Source organism: Alosa sapidissima, chromosome 6, assembly GCF_018492685.1.
Source record: "Alosa sapidissima isolate fAloSap1 chromosome 6, fAloSap1.pri, whole genome shotgun sequence".
NCBI classification, from domain to species: Eukaryota; Metazoa; Chordata; class Actinopteri; order Clupeiformes; family Clupeidae; genus Alosa; species Alosa sapidissima.
The window spans coordinates 14,707,393-14,735,198 of record NC_055962.1 but is presented as its reverse complement, the minus strand read 5'-3'; the positions used below and the strand labels follow the sequence as shown (position 1 = coordinate 14,735,198).

At 41.9% G+C, this 27,806-nt stretch overlaps 3 protein-coding genes and 1 long non-coding RNA gene across 9 annotated transcripts in view; 1 reads left to right on the top strand and 3 right to left on the bottom strand.

The window, feature by feature from the left end:
* The window catches only part of map3k5 (mitogen-activated protein kinase kinase kinase 5), a 64,672-nt gene extending 60,682 nt beyond the window's left edge, over positions 1–3,990 (bottom strand). For 3 of the 5 annotated variants that reach the window (XM_042096237.1, XM_042096238.1, XM_042096239.1), the window contains exon 1: positions 1,850–2,916. In XM_042096237.1, coding sequence (XP_041952171.1) covers positions 1,850–2,273 — 424 coding nt within the window. In that variant the 5' untranslated portion in view covers positions 2,274–2,916. Of the gene's footprint in view, positions 1–1,849; positions 2,917–3,819 lie in introns of those variants that run through there. The other 2 variants (XM_042096240.1, XM_042096241.1) reach the window with 2 other exon arrangements.
* A 714-nt stretch (positions 3,991–4,704) lies between these two features.
* On the top strand, positions 4,705–14,905 carry lrp11 (low density lipoprotein receptor-related protein 11). The gene is made up of 9 exons (XM_042096259.1): positions 4,705–5,541; positions 6,140–6,297; positions 7,696–7,837; positions 9,952–10,077; positions 10,377–10,574; positions 11,638–11,808; positions 11,967–12,023; positions 12,132–12,230; positions 13,767–14,905. Exons 1-9 carry the CDS (start codon positions 4,938–4,940, stop codon positions 13,919–13,921), a joined length of 1,710 nt encoding a protein of 569 aa, XP_041952193.1. The 5' UTR covers positions 4,705–4,937; the 3' UTR covers positions 13,922–14,905.
* Positions 14,906–14,982: 77 nt separating this feature from the next.
* Positions 14,983–24,096, bottom strand: pcmt (protein-L-isoaspartate (D-aspartate) O-methyltransferase). 2 transcript variants are annotated; one of them, XM_042096280.1, is made up of 8 exons: positions 23,829–24,096; positions 20,854–20,958; positions 20,691–20,722; positions 20,241–20,345; positions 19,963–20,083; positions 18,942–19,027; positions 16,862–17,085; positions 14,983–16,090 (listed from the first exon to the last, which is right to left on the bottom strand). In XM_042096280.1, exons 1-7 carry the CDS (start codon positions 24,001–24,003, stop codon positions 16,906–16,908), a joined length of 804 nt encoding a protein of 267 aa, XP_041952214.1. In that variant the 5' UTR covers positions 24,004–24,096; the 3' UTR covers positions 14,983–16,090; positions 16,862–16,905. The 2 variants fall into 2 exon arrangements, with proteins under 2 accessions (XP_041952214.1, XP_041952213.1); XM_042096279.1 differs by having other exon boundaries at positions 16,916–17,085; positions 23,829–23,970.
* A 2,323-nt stretch (positions 24,097–26,419) lies between these two features.
* LOC121712214 lies at positions 26,420–27,227 on the bottom strand. Its single transcript, XR_006032552.1, has 3 exons — positions 26,917–27,227; positions 26,704–26,767; positions 26,420–26,582 (listed from the first exon to the last, which is right to left on the bottom strand). It is a non-coding gene; the product is annotated as an uncharacterized LOC121712214 (long non-coding RNA).
* Positions 27,228–27,806: the final 579 nt, after the last annotated feature.

The following is a 27,806-nucleotide window of genomic DNA, read 5'->3' as shown; positions in this document are numbered from 1 at the left end:
TCCATCAAGGCAAAAATACAGTTCTGTGGAGGAACTCTCTTTTGTGTGTGTGTGTGTGTGTGTGTGTGTTTGTGTGTGTGTATTTGTGTATGTAACCAAAACATAAGAAGAGGGGGAAGTAGATAGAGAGTCTTTGGGAATGTGTGCTTATTGGTGTAAGTGTGCATTGTGAAGTCTCTGGGAGTGTTGTTTGCAGTGTTGTTTGATATCAGTGTAGAGAAAAGGAAGGGAAAAGTTCTCTGTTCTCAGAAACTCTGTTTACACAACCCATTGTAATTGTGACTACCAACAGCCTTCTCCTGGCCACCATCCTGACTAGAGTTACCTTATTCGGGCTACTGCCAGGGCAGTTGGAAACTATTATAGTTTACACAGCGCAGAACAGAAATAAACACACACCTAAAAGGTGCAATGAACACACTAACTGGTGAAACATAAACTACTGATTGGGCAACTTGACTGAGTTTTGACTTGACTTGACTTGTTTTACCTAAACAGAGGTTATACACATCTGCTGGAAATGGGTGATGTCCTGAAATAGCCCAAAACACTGCTCTAAATAAAGCATACTCAGGGGTAAACAAACAAAGCAAACAGCAACCAACGCTGTGGGTCAGAAACTCTAAAAGACCCCTTCACTCTGGGCAACAGCAGCAAAGGGTAACAGCAGCAAAGGGCATTCCCTGCCTGTGGAAACAGAAACATCCCTCTTTTTCACTGTGTCCAAATAAGAAAAAACAGAGGGACAACGTTGCTTTCTTTCCACTGGGATTTACATGTGAAATGAGAGACATATGGGCAAAGACTGGGGAAGAGTGCCATCCCCCTAACAACTGGATGGAAAGACCACACTCAACAAGCCTCCCTTATACACAGAAAAAAGGAAGAGTGGAGCAAACCATGACGCTCTCTGTGATGCTTTACTCCAAGCTCATAATGGCAGGAAAATGTGATATCCCAGATGGGAAAACAACAGCTCAAGCACCCGCAGGCTTATGGAAGAGATTAGACAACCTGCAGAGAGAAGTTCCACTATTCTAGAGATTCCAGTCTGATGTACACAGTGTGTGTGTGTGTGTGTGTGTAATTATGTGCACTACAGTGGGTAGTAAGAGGTCAGCAATACAGTAGCCTACAACAGTGGTTCTTAAACTGGGGGTCAAGAAAATATCAGAGGGGTCGCGAAATGATTTGCAGCTGAATTACAGACATTTTTCTAAAGGCTTTTAGACCAACATGTTTTGAAAACAAGGATATTCAGTAGCTTTAAATGTAGGCTTTACAACACTTTACAGTGTTTCCATAATGTTCCTCTGAAAGTGGATGCTCTGTTAACGCAAACTCAAATCTCTACCTGCACCTCTTGCAATGAGCTCAAAGATGCTGTATGTAAGCTTAGTACCAGAACACTATGCAGCCATTTTTTGCCACAAGAGCGCCAGTTATGGGCTTACATGGGATGAGTGCTAGTTATCCTTTGGACGTGATAAATCAGATTGTCAAACGCTGCCACCGACATTAATGCCTTTGGTGTTGACATTGAGGGGGGGGGGGGGGGGGGGGGGTTTAAGAACCACTGGTCTACAACCCCAACAATAAGCAACAGGCAGACAGTGCTGTCTGGTAAACTGGTCCTTATGAAGGAGCTTCAAATTGTAACCCAGGTCCAATAGAGAACTCTGTAGAATTCATTCAGAGAGTATTGGCTTGTCTTTGGATGTTTCATGCATGGTTCAAATAAAACATGCAACCTAATGTGAACCAGAAGAACAGAGAGGTGTAATTATACTCAGCTTTGACGGGTGAATGTAGATGCATTGAAAGATGATACACCTGCTCTACTTCTTACCTGCGTTATAAAACTGATCAAGCACTGAGGTCTCTCCAAAGTCAAGTTTCCCAAAATTCACAATTTCCAGTTTGCAGCCCACAATGTCGCACGCTGCTTTCAAGCACTGGAGGGCCATGCTCTCGGCCGTGTAGTTTTGAGTGAGTTCTGTGTTGATAACGTAGGCAACAGTGAGCTGTCTGCTTTTGCTTTTCCCCGTGGTCATATGCCCGCCGCCGTCCCCCGTGCAGGTCAGGACGGTCGGACTCAAGCTCATCGGAGCAGTGGGGTCCTGCCAGAAAGTCCCGGCAGCGGGGATGACGGTGCCACCGCTGGAGCCAGTTTCGTCGTGGGGTTTCAGTAGGCCCCCGCTGTTGTCATGAATTTCCACAGAGGGACTCGGAGAGGGCACCGACAGAGTGACACCTTCTAAATCTGGATTCATCTTGTTCACGTTTGATGAACGCGCAAATCCTGTTGACGCTGAATACCAGTGTAGGTAACAGACGGCAAAAGCTTACACACACTTCGGTGCTGACGAGACGCCTTCCTTACGCATTCTAACCCAGTGACATTTTGTGTTGCTATATCGGAGAACAATCGTTCAACGCGATTTTAAAGGTTTCAAAGACTATAAATGCGCACGACATAATGAAAGCAGCTTCACGTTCAAAACAAAATACTCATTTCTGTCCATGAGCGCGATCAACATCGTACAGTAACAGCCATGCTGTTAAGTCACGACACACTTAAGGATCCGTGTTGAGAGTTGTCAAAACAAGTCTGAAACAAAACCTTTGACGTTCCCATCGAATGACACACGGGCATGCATGATTCCGCAGGGTAGACTGCCTAGTACTGTAAGTTAACTCCAACACCACGTTCGAAATCCACGGTCCTCCTGTATCATGTTGACAATGAAAGCAATTTCCTCGAGGGCTTGGTAACAACGTCCCCGGACCATATGACTTACCGCCACTACTGTTTATGTCATGTTGCAAGCACTCAAGTTATGAAATCAGTCATGCCTTTGCCTCGCCTGCGTTCACTCCTCCTACTCCCACCAACACCATCGCCTTGCGGCCGCCCTATTTCTACTATTATCTTTCCTGCACAGCTTCACGCATTCGGGGTGGAGTCTGGCTGACTTACCTGGGTGGGAACTTTTTCCCCTTTAAAGAGATAGGCCTACTACGTGTAGAGTGGAGAGTAGGCTATTAACCATGTGGAATTCGATCTCTTTCAAAAGAGGTGCATTTAAATGCATAGGCTTAGGTGATTCTAAAGGAACTGTACCCTTGACAGGGTAGGCTAATAGGCCTACAGTCAATCCGTGTGGTCTCATAGCCTAAGTTATTAATGACTTTTCTTTTTATTTGCCAAGCGAGTAGGCCTAAGATCTTTTTCTATTTATGTGCATAATGGAGGCTACTGTATTTGCATAACATAGTGAAACATTGTTTGGGAGAAAAAAAGCCTACACACGTGTGGTGTGAAAATAAAGATACTATTGTGACCTCTAGCGGCAAATACATACCACTGCAATTATGTTATGTCACAAAAGTAATTTATTATAGCCACCTGTAAGGCACTGTTCGTTATTTATTTAAAGGACTACCGGATGAATTTTGATGATCATTGTTTTGGAACTTTAAGCCTCGTAAGCTTTAGGCTAATAGTAGAGTGAGGTTCGGGCCGCAAATTTCTGTCCGAACCCGGCCCGCGTCTGACAGAGTTGCGTCCGAACCCGACAGGCATTTTCATTTTTATGTCCGAACCCGAGCCGAGCCCGACGCAGATGATGCCTCAGTTATTCCCATGCTAGTGATTAAACGTTCACGTTTGTGGATAGCCTGTCTTTCTTTAGCCCATGAAATGGGACAAACAACAAACGGATTTCTTGTCTACAGAATCAGATGAGCGTGCACACACGCAGGTCACACACAGCGCACATTAACAAGAGACCCAAGCAAGTAGAATTATAGTCTTACCATTGACGAAAAGTCTTGAAATGAACTGCAACAGTCTTTGAAACTACAGTCCCTCTGTCACTGATCTATATGCAGCATCAACGTTAATTGGGGCAACTCGAGGAAATCCTCCTCAGTTGAACGAGATGACTATTAGCCTACATTTTATTTTATTCTCAAAAAACAAACGTTTGCATCATGTAAAGCAGATCTGTTGGCTACCCAACATAATAAGCTATTTTAAATGTAAAGCTTCCAATGCATATCGCCCCATGTGTCCGAACCCGACTACAATTTCTAAATATTTGTCCGAACCCGACCCGGCCCGTCGGATAGGCTACCGTCGGGCTCGGGTCGGGTAGCCACACTCTACTAATAGGCGTTAATGAAGAATAAACGCTTATGTCATCTTTGGCCAGGTGCGAGGGCTATCAGACGCGAGGCCCTGGGCAACGGCCCAAATTTTGCTGTTTTCATGAATACAAAAGTTGGGTGACCCTCCCTCCTAGACTAAAAAAAGTTGGGCGACCCTCCCCTCAACAAAGAATAAAAAGTAATGACCCTCCCCTATTTTCCTCCGGTGGTCCATTCCATAAATACCGAACGGTCCCTAAACTATCATAGACATTCTTGTATTTTATGTCATGGATCATTATTGACATAGGCTACAATAAGATTCTCATTTTAAGGCTAGTTTTAATGTTATGAGGACAAGGAGTGCAACGCTGAATTGAATAACGTTTTCCCCAGCCTAACCAAACGGACGATAACGCACAACAAAATATAAAAAAAATGAAGTATTTCCTTAAATTCCTGTAAATTCTAGCATAGTCCTCATTACAGTCGATCAGTCGGCACTCCATCTTTTCCATCATATAGTGACGTCAGCACTTCTCTGTCTTTCTCAATCGCTGGATGGAGCTGTCTTTTTGTGCTAGTGCTGAGCGGCGCCCACGCGCAGGAACCCGTCACCACCATCATAAACCTCTATATGTTTAGCCTGATTTTTGCTTTCATCCTCTCAAACGTTACTGAGGATCGAAATACTGAGTGAATTTAATGTGGACGATTTGGGAAAGGATGAGAACCGTGACTGAGAACTAACTGTGGGATAGTCTACGGTGATCTACTGCGTAAATATGTTACTCAAAACATTGCATCACCGTCGACTAGTATTGTATGTTTTCTTGTTATTTGGGGTGACTCAAGCTTTAACACGGTCCTCGCAATTGGGCCTGTCAGATTTAAAATCCAAAATATCAGGAGTAGAGGAGTTGCTGGAAGAATTTCGCAAACAGCTGCAACAGGATCAAGCTTATTCGAGGGACGATGACGCAGGGGATGTGTGCCTTAGTGATTTCACCGAGATGGAGGAGCACATCATCCGGGCGAGGGACTCCATCGAACAAGGCGCCACCTTCCTCTCTGCGCCGAGCCGAGTGTACAGCTGGAAGGACTGCCTCCACGCCTGCTGCTTGGAGCCGCACTGCACCGTGGCGGTGATGCAGGAGGACCTCAAGCAGTCAGAAGAAAGCCTCGGTTGCTATTTGTTCAACTGCACGTACAGGAATAAAAACGTGTGTACATTCTCAATGCAGCAGGGGTTTAGCACGTATAGCCGGGTTCATAATGTGACAGCGCATCGGCCCGCAGCTGCCCCCAGCAATAGTGATAAGAGCAAGCAGCTGAGTCCACGAAGGAGGCCTCTGGACGACCAGGCAGAAGATGAAACATCCGAACTAGGTAATTAGGCTATGCGTGATGGCCGGCAACAGGTCTACTGGTCTGTCAGTAGTAGCCTAGGCTATATTATTATTTTCTATAGTAGATCGATGGTAGTGTATAATATTTCTTTTATGTTTTACAATACCTCTACAATATCCTTCCTTACCCTCTATAGTGTTCCTATGGTAGGCCTAGTCGTATAGTGATTCTATAGTAGCCCAAATTAGGCCTACTATAAGATTCCTATAATATCTATACTAGCCTATTCCTGTTGGATTACTATCCTTTTGTACAGTCTTTTGTAATGGTTGCTGTGCAGAATTCCTTTATTTAGCCCTTCTGATAGCGAGCGTTGACCATTATCCTACATTTGTGAGTTGTGTAATGTCAGAATGCTCAGAACACATATAACTTTATGAATGTTTGATCAAGTATGTATACAAGTAGCTAATGTGAAGAGAGTGTACAGATGAATTTCTACATACCACTTTTTCAAGTTTATCATGTGACAGGGAATTAAACTTTAACTTCAGCTCTCAGTTCTAAAATAAGACACATGGCCTTCAGGCACAAACTCAAATCAGTGTTTGAAGTGGACTGTGTGTTTACTTTTCAGACATGGACGAGCCACCTCGCACTGATGCCGGCAAGGATGTGATGGTCCAATTACCCACTGACTGGGCTGTACTGGACGGGAGGGACAGTGTGGATGACCATGGGGTCGCCCACTATGAATGGGCACTGGTCAAGGGGAACCCCTCTGTAACAATGAAGGTAATACTTTTGCATTTAAAAAAGTTGTGCTTTTGCACACCTCCTTGGGACGGGTGCGTCGGAGAAGGACCACAGGGTCACCAATGTCAAAGAAAGTAGGAAGCTCCCGCACACTCTCTTCATTTGCAATTCTACTGTTTTTTTTATTGCAAAACAGTAAAAAACAGTTAAAAAACAGTACAATTGCAAATGAAGACAGTGTGCGGGAGCTGAGGAGATCTTAGTTAGGAATTAATACAATACTCTGTATTATACAGTACATGGTAGTTGTGTGATAAATACTTGGATGTAGAGACATGTACATGGATAGATCAGTCAATCAATCAATAAATAAGTAAACAGAGAATTAGATAGATTGTTACATTGGCTATGAACTGATTGTTTGGCTACATAGTGTATTTGTAGTGTACATAGTGTGCCCTCTGGTTGTGCCAACAGAAACTGTATCTCAGATACATCCTGTTGCATTTACTTTTTTAATGTGGCACGCTTCCGCTTGTCCTCAAACTCTGTGGAGCAGGCTTAGTTATACACAGTTAAGAGAGGAGGAAAGAGTCAGCACGGCGTTTAGTCACATAACAAGGGACTAAAGATAATGTTAAGCAAACATGTCCACATGCAGGGCTACACACAGAAACACTTTACACTCACATTTGATGTGTTTAGTCCACGTTAGTGTCGCCGCACCTGGCGTTAGGCGTGTTGAAATGGAGCCGGGGTGGGAGAGCAGGCTCTGCTGTTGTTTGCTGTGCAGATATAGATAAGGGAGCTGTACTCCCCCACCTGCTCTGAGCACAAAAAGCCCCATTGTTACTCCCTGTGGACTCAGGAGCTTGAGGGACACACAGGGCTAATGCTCGACACTATTTGTCAAAGAATTAAGCATCACAGTGAATATAATGCATCTGGAAGGATAAGGAGCCGGATTGATTTTAATGATCTGAATGGGAAGTTTATTTGAATGCAAAGGAATAGAGCAGAATGTGCATATTATCCTACAAATGAACGTTTTTAGCAGAACATAAAGAAAGAAAGAAATCAAGAAATCCTCAGAGTCCGAGTACTTGTATCTTTTCAAAGTTGTGTGGTGACATTTTTAATTACCAAATGACTCTCACTGCTGACATGACCTCAGCTCATCTGTGATGCTAACTGGTTGAAGCTAAGCATGTGAGGCTACAAAATTAAAGAGGGAGCTCATTACAGCGTAATAAATGTTTTGTATAAAAGTCACTTTTTTAGGCCAGCAAATATACCGTACACTAGGGGCCAGCAGAAATCTCACGTACTGGCCAGAGGGGCCAATATGTGTGTTTGTGTGTGTGTGTGTGTGTGTGTGTGTGTTGGGAGGTTTTTACGTTGGACACTGCATGACATCTAGTGCGCATCTCTCTGAAGGTGACCCATCCAGGTCTGCTGAAGATCACTGACCTGCAGGTGGGAGTGTACGTGTTCCAGCTGACCGTCACAGACACGGCGGGGCAGAGGAGCTCGGACAACGTCTCCGTCACTGTGCTGGCTCCTGAGCGTCATTCTGAAGGTGAGAAACGTCCATCACGGCTCACGCCCAGACAGTTTACTACACAAAGTATAAGGACAGGTTGTTGAGCTGAAGAATGAGAGATGGGAAAATATGAAGACATTAGTAATGTTACGGCAGTGTGAACCTGATATTAGCATAGAACTGGGGATTCATGTCAAAATGGTTTTAAAATAGAACGTTTTTATAGGCAGAACATAATTTGAAATAAACAATCAAAAATGTTGACAAGGTGAGATTCTTTACCGAGATGTTTTTTTGGAGGAATTCAAATGTTTTTTTGTTGTTGTAAGAAACCTTGAGTGCAATTTGGAAATTACATTTATCTTAGATTTATGAATGTATAGAAATGTATGGCTAAAATAATGCCTGTCAGCACTTTTGCAGTTTGCATTAAACCTAAGCTTTACTTGGTAAACAAAACCAAGCTTTGTACTATGAGACATTTAGAAGGGGAAAGGATGATTGTATGCCACCTTCAAATCCATCTGTGTCTGACACAAAACAAAACAGAACACCTGTCTGTACATGAGCTTGGAATATACATTTTCATCAGTGGCCCACTCCCAGCACAGCGAAGTATTGTATTTACCAAACTATTCAGTTGAAACACCGGGCTCATAAAGTCGGCTTTGCAGTTGGGATGAACTTTATAGACAATTTTATAGACAATATTTCAGACCGAATAGCACTAGAACTCAGTTAGACTGGGGCCAAAGTCCTAACTAAAAACATTTTTTCTGCCGACCTTGAGCCGACCCTCTGATAAGCGCTCAGTAGTCGTACAGACTGAACAAGTCATCATCAGACATCAACAACTCTACGATAACCAACACAGTTGTATGCATAAGCTGAAAAAAAGAGATGCCAAACCCCTCCACTCTGATAAGCAATACTTATACTAATACAGCAATACACACTGCCTCCACCAAGGCAAGGCAAGTTCATTTAAATAGCACATTTCATACACAGGAGTAATTCAATGTGCTTTACATAAAATATAAGCAAAGAACAATAGTAAAAAAAACATAAAGGGGCAATAGTCAAAAATAGTTTAAAAAGTACATAAAATACCATAATTAAAAACCATAAAAGACAAAGTAGAATAATTAAAAGACAGAGTGCATCTGATTAACAGGAAGTGTATTTGATCAGTTAGCAGAAAGTATCTGAAAACAGTTTGATTTTAAGTCTAGATTTAAAACTGGCTACAGTTGGGGCATTTTTGATGTCATCTGGAAGTTTGTTCAAGAGCTAAACCGCATAGCAGCTTTAAGCTGCTTCATCATCTTCATCAACAGTGGGTTTTACCAACAACAATTCTCCTGACACCTGAGAGGTCTGATGGGTAATTAAGTCCCGTTCCATTTAGTGACAAGCAGTAGTGCAATTCTGTTATTTACTGGAGGCCAGTGCAGGGACTTACGTAAATTAAATGAAGAGCTTGGAGGAACATAAACATCCCTCTCCACAATGGACATAAAAACATAACATAAGAAGGACAGTGGTGAAATGACTCAAAGCCAGTTATTGCCATCAAACTTCCCTGAATTTCATCACTCAAACAGAGATAACGAGCATGAAGATGATAGAAAAGATGCTGCAAAAAATCTATGTCACCTACCAAGGCTGAGAGGCAATCAGAAGAGAAGGGTCATGCTGAAACATCAGGACTGTCTGACACACACATATATCCCACCCCACCTTCTCTGACTCCGTCACCGCAAAAACACTACAAGGACACTGCTGAAATGACTTAATGCGAACCATCTCCTAGTCTCCACCAAAGATACAGTACAGTCTTACTTAAAAGCATCTGTTTGGAAGATGTGTCAATTCTCTACAACTTTTTGTCAATTTACATTCTTGTGAATTTAGTCCTACTTCTGCATTACTAGTCCTTATGGCATGAATCGGCTCCTTTTTTCACTAACACTGAATGAATCTCAGAAATTATATTGAATTTATCTTTGATGCATTCATGTATGTTTCAGCTATCCTACTTGTGCTACCAGTGTCCCTCCGTAATGTGTATTGACTGGTGAGAGAAATCCAGTGTCAGTGGGCCTGATGAAAGCCTTTCATAGCTAACCAGAGGCCATCTGTGTCCGCAGCGTGCATCGGCTCGTGCTCCCACTACCAGTTCATGTGCGATGATGGCTGCTGCATCGACATCAGCTACGCGTGTGATGGGAAACAGCAATGTCCAGACCGCTCGGATGAAGACTTCTGCCATAGCTGTGCGTGTCTCTCTTCACCTAAACCTAAACCTGACCCATACTCTGGACACTAACCTTTGTCCTCTTTTTACAATGTCTCTAATGCCAACATGAAAGTCAAGCAGCTTCAAGGTTGCATAATAAAATAATCTAAGCCTGAAATTCTCAATAGATGAAATTACATTTGGTTGGCTACCAAATCATCTAATAATAAATTCAAACATTTTGAAAGGAGAGAGAGGAGTTCAATTAACATAAGCATCGGACTGTTAGTTATCCTAAGATGACTCACATACTGTGCTTTTGTTTCCCCTCTCTAGTTGATGGAGGCAGGAAGACTGTCAATCATGCTGCTACGCCTCAGCAAGCTCAGCCAGCCGATCAGTCCATGATACCAACCAGACCCAAGGCAACCATGGAGGAGGCTAGACCATCAGTGGGTCAGATTCCCACCAGAAGCAAGCCACCTCCTCCGGCCGCCCCTGAAAGCCACAATCCACAGAATGAACTTATACCAGGTAAAAAAAAAGGGTTAACAAAGCGTGGTACTCAGACAAGTCGATGGCAGTGTAGTAGTGGATAAGGACTGGCCCTGACTTCTGTAAGGCACTTTGGATAAAAGCATCAGCCAAATGAATAAAGATTAAGTCAAACAGTGCATTCCCATCACTAGCTCATCTCATGCTTGCAGCAGCATCAAAACTCCATTCAGCAGAATTCAGAATTCCATTCAGTCTACATTACAATGGCACCAGATGTCATCTTTTCAACTATTCAATATGGACTTAAGCATATCAGTCAAGCACCAATTACGTAATTAAACCATGCATAGTTATACGAGTCAATTGTTACCTCCACCAAGGAAGTTCTGCTTTCTGTGCAGTCTGTCTCTGTTTGTACTTTATTGTCATTACTATTTATGCATAGACACTCTTATCTGGAGCGGCTTACAAAGGCCTCTGTAAACCGGTGGGTGGTGACCTTCAGTCTGTATTCAGTTAGAGGATTTAAAAGTCAAAGGTAAAGGTCAGGGATTGGGCCTGTCAGTGAAAATACAAATACGAAGCAAAGAGAGCAAAGAGAAGGAGAAACGGGGAAACAGATCAAATCTCAAATCAGGCAGTGCACCCTATAGCCTTAACCGACAGTAGTCCATCAGAGTCACTCTTCGGCAATGCAAGAATATGGCAGGACAGAAATCCAGAGAACCAAGTGCAGAAGGTCTCTTTAATAGACGGTTTACCTAGATTTACACAGATTGAGGATCTCACAGGCAGCTGAAATGAATGAAAGTGAACTGTGTATCTGTGGGTTTGGAGTGCAGAGGGCCTAGTCCTGTAGCATGGGCCCAGTGGTGAGCTACAGCTGCCCAGTATATTATCCCATCTCGGCAGGTTCTCGGGGTCTGGACACAAAGCTTCCCCTGTTTGCAGCCACCTGATCCCTTAAACAGTAATGAGTATGCCATGGTTACCTGAGTCCAGACTGAAACCTTGTCCCCTGCCAACACACACACACACACACACACATTTTCTCTCTTTCTCTCTCTCTGTCTTAATTCTCACTCACCTCTGTTTGCAGAGCAATGTACATCGCCCCCTGTGGTTGGACCATGCAAGGGCATTTTCCCTCGTTGGTACTATGACCCAAATGCAGGGGAGTGCAAGCACTTTATCTATGGTGGCTGCAAAGGCAACCACAACAACTTTCTGCAAGATTCAGATTGCATCAATGAATGTATACAAAGACCTGGTAAGGGTTTGAAATTGTTATCCATTAATTAGCAAGAGTTTTATAAAACTGTGAACACTTACTAGCGTTTACTAATATGTTATCATTACATCAACATTTGCTAATACGTTCATAGCATATTATACTCTTGATGTTAAGTTAAGTAATATAATTTTCAGCTCCAGCTAAACCAGAGACCACGACAGCTCCTGCTCCTAATCCACATACAGAGATGGGTATGTGTTTTCTGCTTCTGAAATCCCTATTAATGATACTACCCAAGTCTTCTCCTTCCATGATCATGACTTAGACCAACATTCTTGTTCTTGTTTTTTTCCCCTCAGCTGTGTTTTCCAAAGTGGCTGTGTCTGAACTCCAACCGGAGAGTCTTCCTGTCTCAAAATCTCACAGAGTTTTAGGAGGACACCCACCACCAGAGTCAGGTACTTCATAATCTATCAGTTCATTATATCATTATGTGTCCGATAAACAGGTTGCAGGCTGCAGCAACTAAGTGTATTGCTCCTACTGTACCTTCAGTAAGTTCTGGTAATTTTGCATGCTCGGTTGTGTTTAGATGGTTAAAGAGTGCTGCGTTGAAGTCTGTTGCTTGGGCAAGTGCTCTGAGAAGGCAATTGTTTGCTTTCGTTTTAAAATGTGTTAGCCTGATGAAATAGTTGTAAATATAGAAATAAAAATATATTTGGGGCAGCCGTGGCCGCTTTGGACTTGTAACCGGAGGGTTGCCGGTTTGAACCCCGACCAGTGGGCCGCGGCTGACGTGACCTTGAGTAAGGCACCTAACCCCTCACTGCTCCCCGAGCGCCGCTGTTGTTGCAGGCAGCTCACTGCGCTGGGATTAGTGTGTGCTTCACCTCACTGTGTGCTGAGTGTGTTTCACTAATTCACGGATTGGGGTAAATGCAGAGACCAAATTTCCCTCACGGGATCAAAAGAGTATATATACTTATACTTACTTATATACTTTCATATTCTTTTCAACTTTTAAGTCTTATCTTTCATCTCTAAATTACTTGATGGTGGATATGCTGTGATCATCACTGCATTAGTACGGCAGGTTTAGTATGCATGTCGATGCTGATAGGCTAGCACCTCTAAACAAGAGAAACCAAACAAGATAAAACGACCTCAACAGCCTGTTGCATATTGTTGTACAACTTAAACATGTCGTTCAATCAGGAAGCCATAGCGAAACGGTGCAAAATGTGTTGATTTCAAACTTTCCCCCAGCCGAACCAACAGGGTCCAGTTGAACCCAGTTGAACCAACAGACTCACGTCCGTCACAGCATCAGTTCTCAGATCACCCCCTTCAGTCCATGGCCATGTGTAGGCTTTCCCAGCAGCCTCTGCAGTAGTCCTGCTGACTCATTTGCAACTTCCTCTATGATTTCCCTGGAGAGTGCTGTAGCTCTGCTGAGCAAAGGAGCCTGTGAGATCTCAGCAGCACTGAGCACTCTCACGCCCTGCCCTGCTATGGCTCCACCAAGTTTTAGACCAGCTCCTTGTGTTAGGTCCTTGCTCCCTAATCTAGGATACTGTGGTAGTAGTAGTTTAAACAAGGATCAAGTGTTTAGGAGTTTAAACTTCTTTTCAAAGATGGCTGTGAGTTAGACTGTACAATGACGTTTCTGTAAGAGAAGATGTTTGCAAGTCAGTGCATTGACTTGACTTGATGGATGCAGCCCTCTTTGCATAAACTCATTGTGCTCCCTGTAAAGTAGTTGGTTATTTCAATTTTAGATATCAGTTATTGCTACTTAACTGTTGTAGTTGGAGCCTGTATTGCACATTGTTATGCACACTTCAGCAGCTGTGCACTTCAGTCTGTCTGACAATGTGCATTGTATATGTGGAAGTGTTTCACCTTTGCAGTTTTCAAAGTAGGGATTTGAATACCTGGAGTCATGATAAGTCCCGAGACTAACTCAACTCCATGTGTTCTCTTTGTGCACTCAGGGGCCATTTTGCCACTGGTCCTGGGCATCCTCATCAGTGCCCTGCTGCTGCTCATGGTGGGCTGTCGGCTGCGTCTTGTGCGACACAAGCTGAAGAAGGCTCGGCCACTGACCACCGAGGAGTCGGATTACCTCATCAATGGCATGTACTTGTAGGAGCCCCAGCAGGACAAACATCCAAACCATGAGAAGAGAGGAGAGAGAGAGATGCAGTCTTTCTCTGATCAATCTATTTTGTCCATCTTCCTCCTGCCTCCCAAATTGAAGTTGGGTTCACACCCTGGCCGCTTTCCATTCGTTTTTTGTCCTTTCTTCAATTTTAAGGGTAAAACTCAACCTTCTCTGCACAGAGATTTATCCTTAAACCTTAAAAAAAAATGTGCTGTTGAGCTTTTGTTGTCTCATTTGTAATGGCTTTTGTGTACCTGTTGTTTATCATTTGCTTTTTTGAAAAAAATATATATTTCTCTTCACATTTTCAAAACGTTTTTGCTGATTGTGGATGGACATCTCCTATTTGTGCCATAAAATGAGTTATTTTTCAGGACATACCTCCATTATGCAACTACATGTGACTTTGTTTATATTTTCACAAATGAAAGACCACGACTTAAAGCAAGTCTGTATCAGTAATGACCTGTCTGGTCCATGTCTGTGTACTTCAGACATGGCTGGTGTTTCTAGTAGTTACCTCAGAACACAATGATGATTATCATGATTGATATTGATTGATTATCATGACTTCAGGAGATGCTCTTAGCTTTGTGTGATTTCTATCTCGTTAGAATACCGCTTTGGCTGTTCTACATCAATTAGTTCAATGTAAACATCTTTTAACACTAGACATAAGAAAATATGTATACATTTCTATGTGTCTTATACATATATTATACATATCTAAATTGTATATGTGGGTCTGAGATTTTGAGGAATAAACTTATCCCATACGTGACAGGACACAAAATGTGACACAGTGTGTGACATATATGACTCACCTTCAACAATCCTTTGACTTGACATGATAAATTCTTAAAATCCAACTTCTGAATCCAACATTTGATGTAATTCCTGTAGTTTGTGAGATGCAAATAATTGCAGGAATTTCATTTACCAACCAACAACTGATTACACTCTCAAAAATGTCTTACACATCAAAAAGTGCAACACCAACTTTGGCTTTACATTCTGATCTGCTAAATCCTACGATGATGACAAAAAAGTTTTTTAAGCTGTATTTTATTTAGTGTGCCATTCCAAAAAAATAAAAATAAAAATAAAAATTACAGTCATGGGTAAACCATGTTGACAGAAAGAAAATGGCAAGACATTCATGTGCTTTGCGTCGAGGTTTATTTTAGCAAAGCCATTCTTTTTTTTGTGGAAGTCACCACAAGTGGGGCCAGCATACAACGTTGTCAGGGAAAACAAAGAGTCAGCGGGCAATACAACTGTGTCGGAGGAGAAAAATCAAAGCTCAGCCCAGTTCATTTGTTAATGTGCACGTTTTTTTCATTGGTGTTTGTGTAGAAAAGCCAGTTCCAGGCTGAATGGGAGGAGTGAAACAGAAGAGCGAAAAGAAGGGGGGGGGGGAAAGTCCACTCACATGTTCCACTGTGCCAAGACTAGGGACATCGACAATGCCACTTTGTGTTTAGTGCTGCATATCAAACAACTACACATGGGGATGGAATTTAGCCGCTGTGGAACTGCAGGCGCTGTGTGGCTCTCCTTACAGTTAGCGGAGGAGGAAGCGTCAAAGGTATGTTAGCGTCAAAGAGCGATTCATTTATCTACACCGACCAGCACGTCGCACACACGGCAGCTACTGTGAAGTGATTTTGTTATACTCTCCACCGTGGGCAGTTTAAAGCCAAACGGCAGAGCTCAGAGGAGGTTCCTATTCTTCCGCACTCAGTTCCTTCGCAGCTGAAATGCGTGGGAAAAGGAGAATAAAAAGAAAACAAAAAAGGCTTCCAATACTGAATGTATCACCAAAACTGCCTTTTTCAAAAGGAAAACTTGAGGAAATGAACAAAAAAAAAAAAGATAACCCCCTTATATGTAGTATACATTAAATAACTCATAGTCCATACACCTACAAGAGGGATTACCTCACTTTATAACCCTCTTCCACAACTGGAGAGAGAAAAAAAAAACTGAATTACAACTGCAATGCTGGGGTGTGTGCCGTTTGTTCTTTCCTTTTTGCTTTAGAATGAAGCTTTTAGTTTGAAATCCAATGGCTTGGGGCCAGTCCAAACTCCCCCCACCCCAGTTCAGAGTGAAATGTTGGATATAGCCGGTCTGATGATTCAGAGTTCATCCCTAAGAGAGATAACAGGACAGAGTTACATAGACCAATACAGAAAAACAGACAAAACTGTCCACTAAGCTCCACTCTGCCTCAGATTTCAGTCAATCGCACATTCATTCATTCATTCTTTCACACACTCACTCATTCATTATTGCATGCACAAATCAAAGGTTCATGCACAAAGGTTTTCTGCAGGACTTCACATGCCCTTATACCATTCACTTATTCATAATTAGTTCTGTTCAGAGCTGAAAGATGATCCAAGTAATAATCATGGGAAGCTTATTGGGTATACATAATACAATTTAAAAAAAAAGGATCAATTCCTTTCAAAATACACGTTTCTGTATTTTGTATATTTTTACATTAATGGGTGACATGCTCTAAATGTTAAGCAGCACCTGAGGTATTACGTTTTTTTCTTTTCTTTACACAACAAACTAAAATTGTCACTGCAATCGAGAAAAACAAAACCAAGCTTCAAACATAACAAATCTATTCTGGATGTTCTATTAAATACATAAATAGATACAAATATTAAAAATTAATAAATCAATAAATAAAACTCACTCATATATCAGGTTGTATATCAAGCACTGCAATACCCGTTCATGTGAATTGTTAAATAACTACATAATTAAATAACTAAAAATGTAATTAAAAAAAAACAAACGTGCAGCCAGTTACTATGGTATGGGGGAAGCAAAGAATGATGACAGGCAGGCAGCACACGCAGGCCCCTTTTTGTGATCGATTGTCTGCTCCAGACCCCACCATTTCACCTGTGCCAGAGGGGGAGAAGGGAGGGGGGAGGGGGAGTAGGAAGTCACTTCCACCTGGACCACTGCTTGTCTTTGTCTGTTAAAGGCACGTAAATCACCCCCATCAGGGGCTTCATTTTGGTGCTGCCGTCCTCCATCTTGTCGTACTGCTCCAGCATCTGGTTGCCCCCGGCTGGACCCACGGGCAGGATGAGCCGTCCGCCAGGCTTCAGCTGATCCAGGAGCTGTGGAGGGGGAGGAAGAGGCGCATGGGTTTAAACACATGGGCTCCTCTGACACGCATGGGTGCAGACACATGGGTATATGCAGGACTGAATCACAGTGGTCATTCTATTCAACTCATGTATGTCTGTCAGTCTATAGACCAGTGTTTCTTAACTGGTGGGTCAGAACCCAAAAGTGGGTCGCAGAACCGTTCTGGGTGGGTCCGGAGCTTTAAAGTGCTACTTTATCAGATCTAATATCAGATCTTTATTTTGATGGACTTTATTCGTATATCAGTCGTTGCCATGGACATAGACAATGTTAATGTGACAGGTCATGTTAGACATCGGTTTAGTGGTATATGCAAGTAGACTACGACCCTGAATATTTGAAGTAGGACATGGATTCACTTAAATTGAGGACAAAATGGGACTGAAACCCCAGTATGTGGTGTGCAGTGAATTGCTCGAGTACTTTGAAAGGTGACATCAGGAGTTGAAGACTTCACAAATGTAATGCCAAACATCAGCATGTTCCAAACAAGTAGGCCTACAGGCACTTTGCAATTAAGTAGCCATTAAGTTATATGTAACAGACTAATTGCTAGTATGTATAATAACACCTTAATGCTCTGCTACTAAACTCTATAATAATACCAGAGATGCACTAGCAAGAGGCCTATAATGTTGAGTCTTGCCAAAAGAAACCCCTTGCTTATGTAACCTGCACGACAGGGTCATGGCCTATACTTGCGCAGGGACAGTCTAATATCTAGGTTCAGTGGAGATTGGTGTAGGTTTTTACTAGACCAGATTCTAGTACTCACCCCAAAGACAACACACGCACTCGTGGATAAAGTTTATAATAAAAATATATAGTTTATTTCACAGGTCAAAGTCATTCAATTCAGTTTAAGTTATTTCAATATCAATATTAAAAGAGATGTATTGTGTTATATCTGTTTACTATTCTATTATGCTATTTTATATGTTCTATTCTAATATTCTATTTATTGTATTTATATCCATGTACTACTTTATATTTTTGTTCTATTTAATATCTAAGTCTAATTGTATTTTCCTTTTTAAAATACTATTAATATATTATCCTAACCTTATACTATATTACCTAATATCTTGTCTTATATTTATTATCCAATATTATTATATACTATAAATTAAACAAAATAAAACCCAACCCAAAACAAAATGTGAGTGCACTCAAGAAAATAATAAAGAAAAGAAAATAAATGAAAAGGGGAAATGGTTCAGTCCAACTTGTGCAAAGTGCAATGTCCAGATCCTACCACAATCACAAAGGTAAGGGGATGTGTAGCCTGACAGGCAGTCCAAAAAGGAAGGGGCAAGTTGATGTAGATGGTGACGATGATGAATCCAAATCCAGGACGATGAGGGAAATCCAGAAGGTATCCAAGAGTTCCAGGGCAAGGCAACGGGGTTTGTTCGGGGTACAACAAAAACCAGTAAGGATTCCAGTACCATACAAAATACAAGGGAAAAGTCTTCTTTCTTCTTTTCAAAGGGTGATCATAAAAGCTTTGTGCGGGGGAAAGAGGATCTTTATATTGTTTTCCAATGTTCGTTCGTAGTTCCAAGTATCTATTATGATTTCGAAGTCATCCGTATTTTAAATCTTCTCAATCTTTCTCTCCGTCTCATCAGACGTAGTGCTACTTCTTCTTCATTTACCGACTGACCGTTTTCTGTTGTTGTTTTTTAACATTTGTCTCGTGCACGCATCTAGGGGCTACCAGGGAATTATTGCGCATCATAATGGGAAGTGGCAATTCATTGGGTTACACTTACATGCTTCCTATCTAGTTCTCTAAGGTGATAAAGTGGCACAGGTGACTTACTGCTTGTGGCACTGTAGGTGCCGCTGCCCCAACATGGATGGCATCGTAGGGTGCCTCTGCCTCGTGACCCATTCTGCCATCCCCCACTGCAACACACACACACACCAGGTGTCAAAGTAGGCACTGCCACAGCAGAAGAGGCCGCAGCAGACACCAACACAGCCGGATGCCAGCTTGTATGCCAGAGTGCCAGCCGGAGGAAAGGAGGAGGGGAGGGGAGAGGGGAGAGGAGGGTGCAGTGGGCTGGGCTGGGCGTCTGTGAGGAACGAGAGGCTGAACCTGCAGGCAACTCAATAATTCAGTTGTAACACAAAACACAGTTTATTACTGCGCAATTGACACTGGGGTTTACATAGTGATAGAGTTGGGTAATATGGTAAAAACCATGATAAATACATGACGTCACAATGATAAATAATGTACGATATGATGCGTCCCAGCCCTAGAGTGGAGAGCAGGATGTATGTGAGGAACAAGAGGTTGAACCTGCAACTGAGCGCTAAATAATTCAACACAGTTTATACATCTTATTTATCTTAATACATTAGTCAGATAGGACCGTAACAAGTGACAGGAAGCAAGCGAGAAAGAGAGAGAGAGAGAGAGAGAGAGAGCCCTGGGTCGAACCCATGCCCCTGTGGGCAGTTGGACCTGAACATGTTAGATGGTACAGCATCTTGTGTCACAGCTTCCCCCTCATCACAGTTTATTACTGCCAGACTGACACTAGGCTTCACACACTGACAGCTTATTACTGCGAGACACTAGGCTTCACACACTGACAGCTTATTACTGCGAGACACTAGGGTTCACATTCTGACGGGCTTGGGCAAGATGACCATTTCTGATGACAACTATGATATAGCCCAAGAAACATTCACTTAAGGGTTGTGTGTGAATACTGTGCATGCTACAACCACATATTCATTCTACCAAACTTAAGGTTTGCAGCCATTGTATGCTTTCACAATCTTCCCACTACCTTTCACAAAACACATAAAACAGGATCATCAGAACTTACCGATCAGCGTCACTCTGCCTGAAGATATCAAACTGGGATCATCTTTCTTTACATTATTTACAGAGTCGTCCACTAGTTCCTTGATATGATCAATTCCTATGACCTTCCCTTTCGGGCCGACCTGCAAAAACAGGAAGTGTGGTCAATCTATGTGAAATGTTGAAACTGACACCCGGCAACTGACTTTTACTCTGCCTTTGACAAAATAATGCATTTTGTGCAACAACTTCATCTGGGACAGAAAAATACTTGAGGCTCTTTTTTACGAAAAAGCTCACCATTCGTGCGAAACAAACAGAAAGGATCCCACTCCCGGATCCCACGTCTAAAGCCTTCGCCCCATCGTACAGCTGATCGTGAAGCAGCTCCAGTGCGTAGGCGTGCTGGGGGGAGAGAAGAGGGGCAGCCTCTTCAGCATCATCATCATCATCGTCACTGTCCCCACAGCTTTACAACCATTTACACATGACAGTGGAGTAAAAGCCACTTTTATCAGACCACACATCTCCACCATCGAAAGCAACCACACTCAATCAAATCTATTTAATTATTTTCACTCATATTATTAACAAACCCAAATTTTGTTGAATATTTTAATAAATAAATCACCCAGCTAAGTAATTAATATCAACACACATGGGTAAATGTTTTATGACTTCTTTATAGCTTCTAATGAGATAGTGCATGTAAACAAACTGAATCCCAAATAAGGCATCGTGATGCCTTACCATATGTGGAGCACTGATGGTCGCTTGGTAGCCTGTTGGGACAACCAGAGGAAGAGAGATTACATAAGACAGTCAAGGCAGAGTGTGAGGGGTGGGGGATGTAATAAAATATTCTGTTTTGAACAGAAGCCAGTAGACCTGCAGTCTTTGAGAGGATACCTACCTATAGACTGTGGTGAGTCCATGTAGGGGTTGCAGCGCGAGAAGTGAGCCCGGTCTGTGGCCAGCATGACTTCATAGACCTTATCTGACTTGATTATTCCATTTTCTGGTACAGAGACAAGAAAAAAGGGACAGACGCACAACAGGTGGGAGAGGAGACGACAGCCAGACATGAGCTTTCTCAACAAAGGGGGCATTTTCAGATTCAAACAAAAAAAAAGTGACCACATGACACCACACATGACCACATTCAGACCAAAAAAACAACCATGTCAGTCTTTTGGACTGACATAGGCTATTGACTGAACCCATAGACAGCACACACAATTTGTGTGCACAGACAGTTTTGCTTCGTGCAGTCTACACTTTAGGTTTGCATGATGTGATAAAACAATTCAAACAAAGAATTTACTGTAATCATAAAATTCCACAGACAGATAGTGGAAGTGACAGGAAGTGCTAATGACAGCTGCTTGTGGTCAAGTTACAGTAGGTCCCTGACCCTACAACACCCGCCTTGATACGCAGGTCGGCCCACACACAATGCAATGCATCTCAGATCCCAGATCAGCTGTTAAAGCCAACGGTGGTGCACACAGCAGTTGCCTTTTGGCCTGTGCATGACATCTGAAAGCTGAACATGTTTATGTCTTTGAACTGACATGTACGGTGTACAAACATGATTCTACGGAGACACGTTGTGTACCACACCACAAAACAACTGAGGTCAAACATGAGGAATTTTAATCAACTGCCTTCAGCCAGACCTGTTTAAATCCAACCTCAGCTAAGTTTAGGTGCGTACGCAGCTGGGGCAGCCGAAATGGGTCAGTTCTTGGCTACATGAGGAGAGAAAGGGAGATGCAAGGGGGCAGAGGGGTGGGGATCGGCGGCTGCTTCTAAAAAATTCAACAACATTTTTTTAGGATGTAAAATATTCATTCGCTTCAGCATCCGATTTTTAGATGCAGTGCACAGCAAGAGGGGAGGCACGCAGGTTTGTGACAGTGCATATTTAAACACACTGACCTCATTCTCTCTAAAGCCAAATAATAAGGCAAAAGGGAAAATGGTCTATAGAACACTCAGGTTGATTTTCTACGGTGTCATCATTCAATGGGCAAACACAGACAAGGTCAATGCCGAAAACATGAAAAACAAATGAACAAATGAGAAAAACAAATGCGAGAGAGAGAGAGAGAGAGAGAGAGAGAGAGAGAGAGAGAGAGAGAGAGAGAGAGAGAGTGTAGGCTACTGCGCACCTGTGTATGGTAAGAATGCCTGGCATTCGGCAAATGCCACAAATAACTTTACTCAGCCTTGACAGCAAAACTGCTCTGTCATTCAATCACCTGGCAGTCATCACTGGCATTTCAGTACAATGTAAGAACAGTGGCTTGAAATTTCCTTGATGAGCAACACCATTCAGTTAGAGCCCTTGTTTTAGGCTTAAATCATAGCTTCACTTTTACTGCGAGTCATAAAAAAGAGCAACAGAAGAACCAGAGATCACATATCTCAGGATTTAAAAATAGCCAATTGACTGGACACTTGCCTTGAAGGTGGGCATGCATATAACAACACTCTGAATGGCTTTAGATCACTAAGTGCTCTACAAATTTGGGATGGGGAAGTCCTAAACATGAAGCCATTAACATTCTGCAATAGAAAAAAAAATTCGAGCTGCTTAGCCCCGTGAAAACAGGAAAACTGGCAGAGGCTAAAAGGTGCCATGCCAGCTAAAAGGTGCTATGCCAGCTAGAACCGTGCATTGATATGTAGCCTAGTTGCTGAGAAACAGAGTGCGTTGACCCTCCTGATTAGCATGACAACGATAGAATAGTCAGTAAATCTATGAGAAATATTCAATGTATTGAAATTAACCGAAATGGGTGCATGTTTTACTCTACTGTTACGTTTATTTCGGGTTTTTTATCGGTGCGGTTCAGACTGCCCCGCCCTCTCAAGTGCTGCCAGTTCAGGAGGCGACTGCAGGCATACGGGACTGAAACGTGGGTACGGTTACTGACAACTCTCCTATAACCAACCCAATAACTATAAACACCAACAACAGTTAGGTAGCGACTGACTCCCTCAACGTGTCCCCATTAAATAGATAGCCTACTAAACTGCAAGCAATAGCAGCTATGACTGACAATTACTTGCATGATTCAAACTAATTCCTAGCAAAACTAAAAAAACATGTGGTAACGTTATTACAAAGCATAACGTTAACACAAAATGCCTCAAGAGTATTATGGCAATGCATGGCATAAAACAACTTAGCAGATTATCTAAAACAGACAAACTAGCCTACACACGTAGAAGCTATTCGAAAAACGTTCTAAGATGACACTGTTAGCCAATGTCACATAGTTAGCAGGCCAATCTGATGCTAACATGCAGTGCCAGTGCACACATTATGAACATGTCCTCACATGAATTGGCTGAGATATAACAGCGACTAATACCAAGGTCACGACTGAAAAAATATTTTCTAGACAATTCGCTCAAAACTAGACTTGCTTAGGCTACACACTGCCAGTGTATAAGCAAGCAAACGCTAGCTGACAACTGTTAGCTTTCCTAGCAACAAATTACGCACAGTAGCAGTATGCAATGCAGCAACCAAATTTGTTACAGTGTATCGATAGGTCATATTGTTAACATTATAACAACGGTGCTGTGTTGCTACTTTGCATTCCAACATCTGAGAAAACATTGACATTTGGCGAGGGGTGCACTGGTATTAATACTAGCTACACGTAGCTGCACCATTGCAGTTTGCTGTTTGCTGCCAATGTAACATTATGCTAGCTAATGTTAGCTAGGCAGTTGGCAGCCTGGTGCTGCTTTGGACGTCTGGGGGGGGAACAAGAATGGCTTGAAACACCAGGGTCTGCGTCAAAATCAACTCCACCACGACTTGCAAAGGTCTTTTGAGCACAAGATTATCTATATTATAACAAAACTTACTGCGAAGGTTGTTGACGAGCTCTGCTTGGCTAGCTCCTCCTGATTTCCAGGCCATTATTAAACACACTCTGCGGATCAAGTAGAGAGCGGCTGTCAATGCCGCGCCTGCGCAAACAGCTTTACCTACAACAGAAACCACTTCCAGAACAGATGGAGCCGATACGTCACTTGACATAACTGTGCACCCCTCTTTTCCCGCGTAACCTTCAGCTACTCATTTCAACGTTTAATATTAATCTAGCTCGTAGCCAAAAGTGTCCACATAAAACAACCAACAGACTAAGTTTTATCCATTGCTATGCGAACCTGTATTTGAAGATGGCTTGGTGAGCTGCCGTGTTCTTCCAACAGGAGGAGAGCATGAGCTTATTAGCGTAACACATGACGTAGGCTAGTTGCCCTCTTAATCTTTAAAGAAAATGTGCAATCACCTTATGGCAATTATCTGCTCATTGTAGCCTACCTGTAGCATGTCTTCTTGAAATGGCTTATTTGTATAGTCACGTGTGCTTCATTTAGCATCAGGAGATGTTTTGTTTGCATTTAACTACCAGTTTTTGACATTGATTTAATTCCAGTTTTTCTCGATTGCTTTGACCTGTTTAAGGAAACTGGGATCCTCTTGGTCCTCATGAACACTTTCTTTGCACAGCAGAAGTCCAATCTTGCGAATGTGTAAACACGTTTTCATTGGGTTCACACAGTTCTCACACCCTTTTGCAAAACAGTTAACACAGATGTCATTCAAAAAACCCAAACTCCATTGGTTTTCTTTCCTGTGCTGAACAAAAGGAAAACATATTTTCCCAGGTGGGAGAGATTCCTTGCATAAGTCTGAATCTCTGATACACCTGTGTGCAACTCCTTTGCACAATTCTTCAATCAGCAATCATTACAGTTTTTTTCTGATTGCTTACTGTAATTATTCATAAGAGATGCCTGTTCTGTGTTGCTATTTGCAAGTAGGCTATGGATCTAAGGCACATTTAGAGAAATTACAGGATTATATAGCCTATTTGGTGAAGAAAACAGTAGCCTACAAGGTGTTAACTATTTTGATGAAAAATGACAAGTTGTAGTTCAATGAAATTTGTTGTGTCTACATGCTTTCTGTAAGTCTTACATGTCAATGACAGTTACATCTTGGGAGGAATGAATGCAATTATTTTTTATTCAGTACATTTAGTCTTTTCAGTTTTTTCTGATACCAGAGAAAATGAGAAATACACTGAACAGACATAGCAAAAATGCTCATTTTGAGAACTATGTTTTGCATTTTGTTGTATGTAACTGTGTAATGATTGATTAAAATCACACAGTGATTTGACGACAGGATGTGTTGTTTGAAGGCAAGATTTGCTTTTGCTACATGTTTTAAGTGTTTTGAGAGAGTAACAGCCTTTTGCAAGCTAAATGTGTCATATTCAGCCTGTTTAAGGCTATAAAATAAGCCCTTATGGATTTTGTGTTCACCTATATGCCCATAACGTGCATTGAGGCTGTTTGATATTGTGCTTTAGTGGTGGTGTTGAAGCCTATATAATAGCCCAATGTTTTCTTGTCAAGTGCTCTGTTTGTGGCATTTTTTTATAATAAAGAGCACAAAAGAACCTGTTATGTCCTCCATAGATCTTTATGTAGAACACATTTAGGACAGATATTGGGTTCTGTCCAAAGTCGAGCAACATAACGTAAAAGTAACGAGTAGCGCAAACAGCTACTTTCCATACAGGGTAACTAAGTCAAGGGTTACTTTTTAAAGAAGTAACGAGCAAACACTGGTCTGCATGAAAAAGTAACTTCCCGCACTGGCCTGCGTGCGTGTGTGTGTATGTGTGTTTACAGTATGTGTGTGCCTGCATGTTTGTGCATGTATCTTTTTGTGTGTTTGCATGTGTTCATGAGTGTGTGTGTGTGTGTGTGTGCATAGTGTACAGTCACTAAATGTCTCTGCAGGTAGCCTCCTCAAAGCTATAGAAAAAATTCCCATCTCTCTCCTCCTGATACTCTTTCTCCCTCTCTTTCTCTCTTGCCTTTTTCTTCACTGTCATTGCTCTATCAATCTATCTCTTTCTATCTACCTCTCTCATCAAGTTCAAAAGAGCATACTGCACAGTTTTGCAGGGATGATGCATCAATCCTTCAGACATGCAATAAATACCAACTTAGACCTTAAATTGGTTGGCACTACCAGGTAGCCAGTCATGAGATGTAACAGCAATGAAAACAAGAGTAGCTTTCAAAGGTGTATATATTATACATGATTTGTCCACTGTTGCCAAACAATATATAATGATATTATTGGTTTTAATGATTTCTCTGAACATATTTCATTTTATAGTCGAATCACAGCATATCATGTGGTAAAAATGGACGACAAATAAATTGGGCATTATGTAAACAAATATGTATTTTTGTATATTTATTTTTATACCAAGCTGGACAATGTAGTTATACTTTAAATATTTTAATATAAATAGTGACACTTTGAAAGAGTATTACAAAAATAAAGGTGTTGATAAGCATCCATTAAATTACGTATTTACAAATTTCGCACCGAAATAAATTACCAAATATATTATGTCCCATCTAATTGTCATTCATAAATCTGTCAAGTACATTTCTTTCTCGTCCTCCTCGTCGCTGCTGGAGTCTGCGTAAAGACAGACAGTCGCCTGGACGGGATAATTCCGAAGCAGCGCTTCGGCGTCCTGATACAGATAATCATAGCAGCGCGATCGAGGCCAGAATAACCTACCAAGGAAACAAGGTTTGTGTTAGAAACCACAGGAATCCAATACAATTGATAGTCTACGTCACGTATGATGAAAACAGAAACTCTGCCAACGTGATGTGATTGAGAGATAAGACTCACTTTACAGGATGTGGGCTTCTGTTGGGCTTCTTTGCATCAATTCAACTGGATATTTGCCGTAAAACTGAGAAAGAAAGGAAAGAAAATAACGTTAGCGGGATCAAAGAAACAATGAGAATAACACGGTTTATGTTTTTTATATGAACATTACAGGCTTTTGTCCAGCCGTTCATTTATCTCTCTTAATCTGTCATTTGATTCAAATAAACTCACCCCATGAGAGTCCCTTTGTTCCAACTGTCCTTGTGTCCACGGTCTCCAAAACAGAGCACGCGTGTATGTTGGCTCGTGTTGTATTTTCATTATTATATCCGGTATGTCCAAGGCAAGAATTAATGGTTATCTCCATAGTCCTAGTTTGACAAGTAGAGCACTCCATACGATTATTCCCGAGCGATGCAAGTCCTTAATCCTTCGAGTCTGTGGTGAAGTATGTTCACGAATCTGAGCGAAGGATCCATTTATAAAGGAGACGCAGCTCGTGTCAAATTGTGGTTTGACACCTTCATTTTGGCACGCTGCCAGGCAACGCGTGCAACGTAGGTGCGCAAACATGTGCCAGAAAGGGGTGTGTGTTGAGGTGACAACTGCACAAATGGTCGTATGCACTGATTTGCAATAGCATTCTAAAGGTGAGTTTATCTACTTGGCAAGCATTGCTTGCTTTGTAGAAATGTAGTAGGCTAATCTTGCACCACAGTAAATCACCAGTCAAATAATCTCATGCAATTGCAGGAACTATATAATATCAGTTTACCTAAACATCTCGGTGCTTTAGAACTTTTCCATGTGGTGTAAAGTTACTTGAACTGTACCTTCTTCAACCGTCTTAAAATCATCTTTGGAACTGATAATGCTATCTGACAGAATGTTACAGTTTCTGTTCAGTTCACTGCATTTTTTAATGCCGTTGTTTTACTGCTTATGTTCATAAACTTACATTACATATGTTCATGAGTTCACCACAGACATAATTTATTTTGCTGGATTATGTAAGCTATATTACATATGTTATTCAAGGACTCACACAGATAGAACTGTACTGAGAGGTCAGAGTTCAAGATACGGGTCACTCGTGTGTGAACATGAGAACCAGCAACCAC

Excerpts from the sequence above, each read along its gene's own strand:
- pcmt (XM_042096280.1), bottom strand. The coding sequence starts at position 24,003 with ATGTCAAGTGACGTATCGGCTCCATCTGTTCTGGAAGTGGTTTCTGTT. Across the intron at positions 20,959-23,828 it reads GCTCGTCAACAACCTTCGCA|AAAATGGAATAATCAAGTCA; the intron begins GTAAGTTTTGTT and ends TCTCTGTACCAG. Across the intron at positions 19,028-19,962 it reads AGGCAGAGTGACGCTGATCG|TGGGGGATGGCAGAATGGGT; the intron begins GTAAGTTCTGAT and ends TGTGTGTTGCAG.
- lrp11 (XM_042096259.1), top strand. The coding sequence starts at position 4,938 with ATGTTACTCAAAACATTGCATCACCGTCGACTAGTATTGTATGTTTTC. Across the intron at positions 10,078-10,376 it reads TGAAGACTTCTGCCATAGCT|TTGATGGAGGCAGGAAGACT; the intron begins GTGCGTGTCTCT and ends TCCCCTCTCTAG. Across the intron at positions 10,575-11,637 it reads ACAGAATGAACTTATACCAG|AGCAATGTACATCGCCCCCT; the intron begins GTAAAAAAAAAG and ends CTCTGTTTGCAG.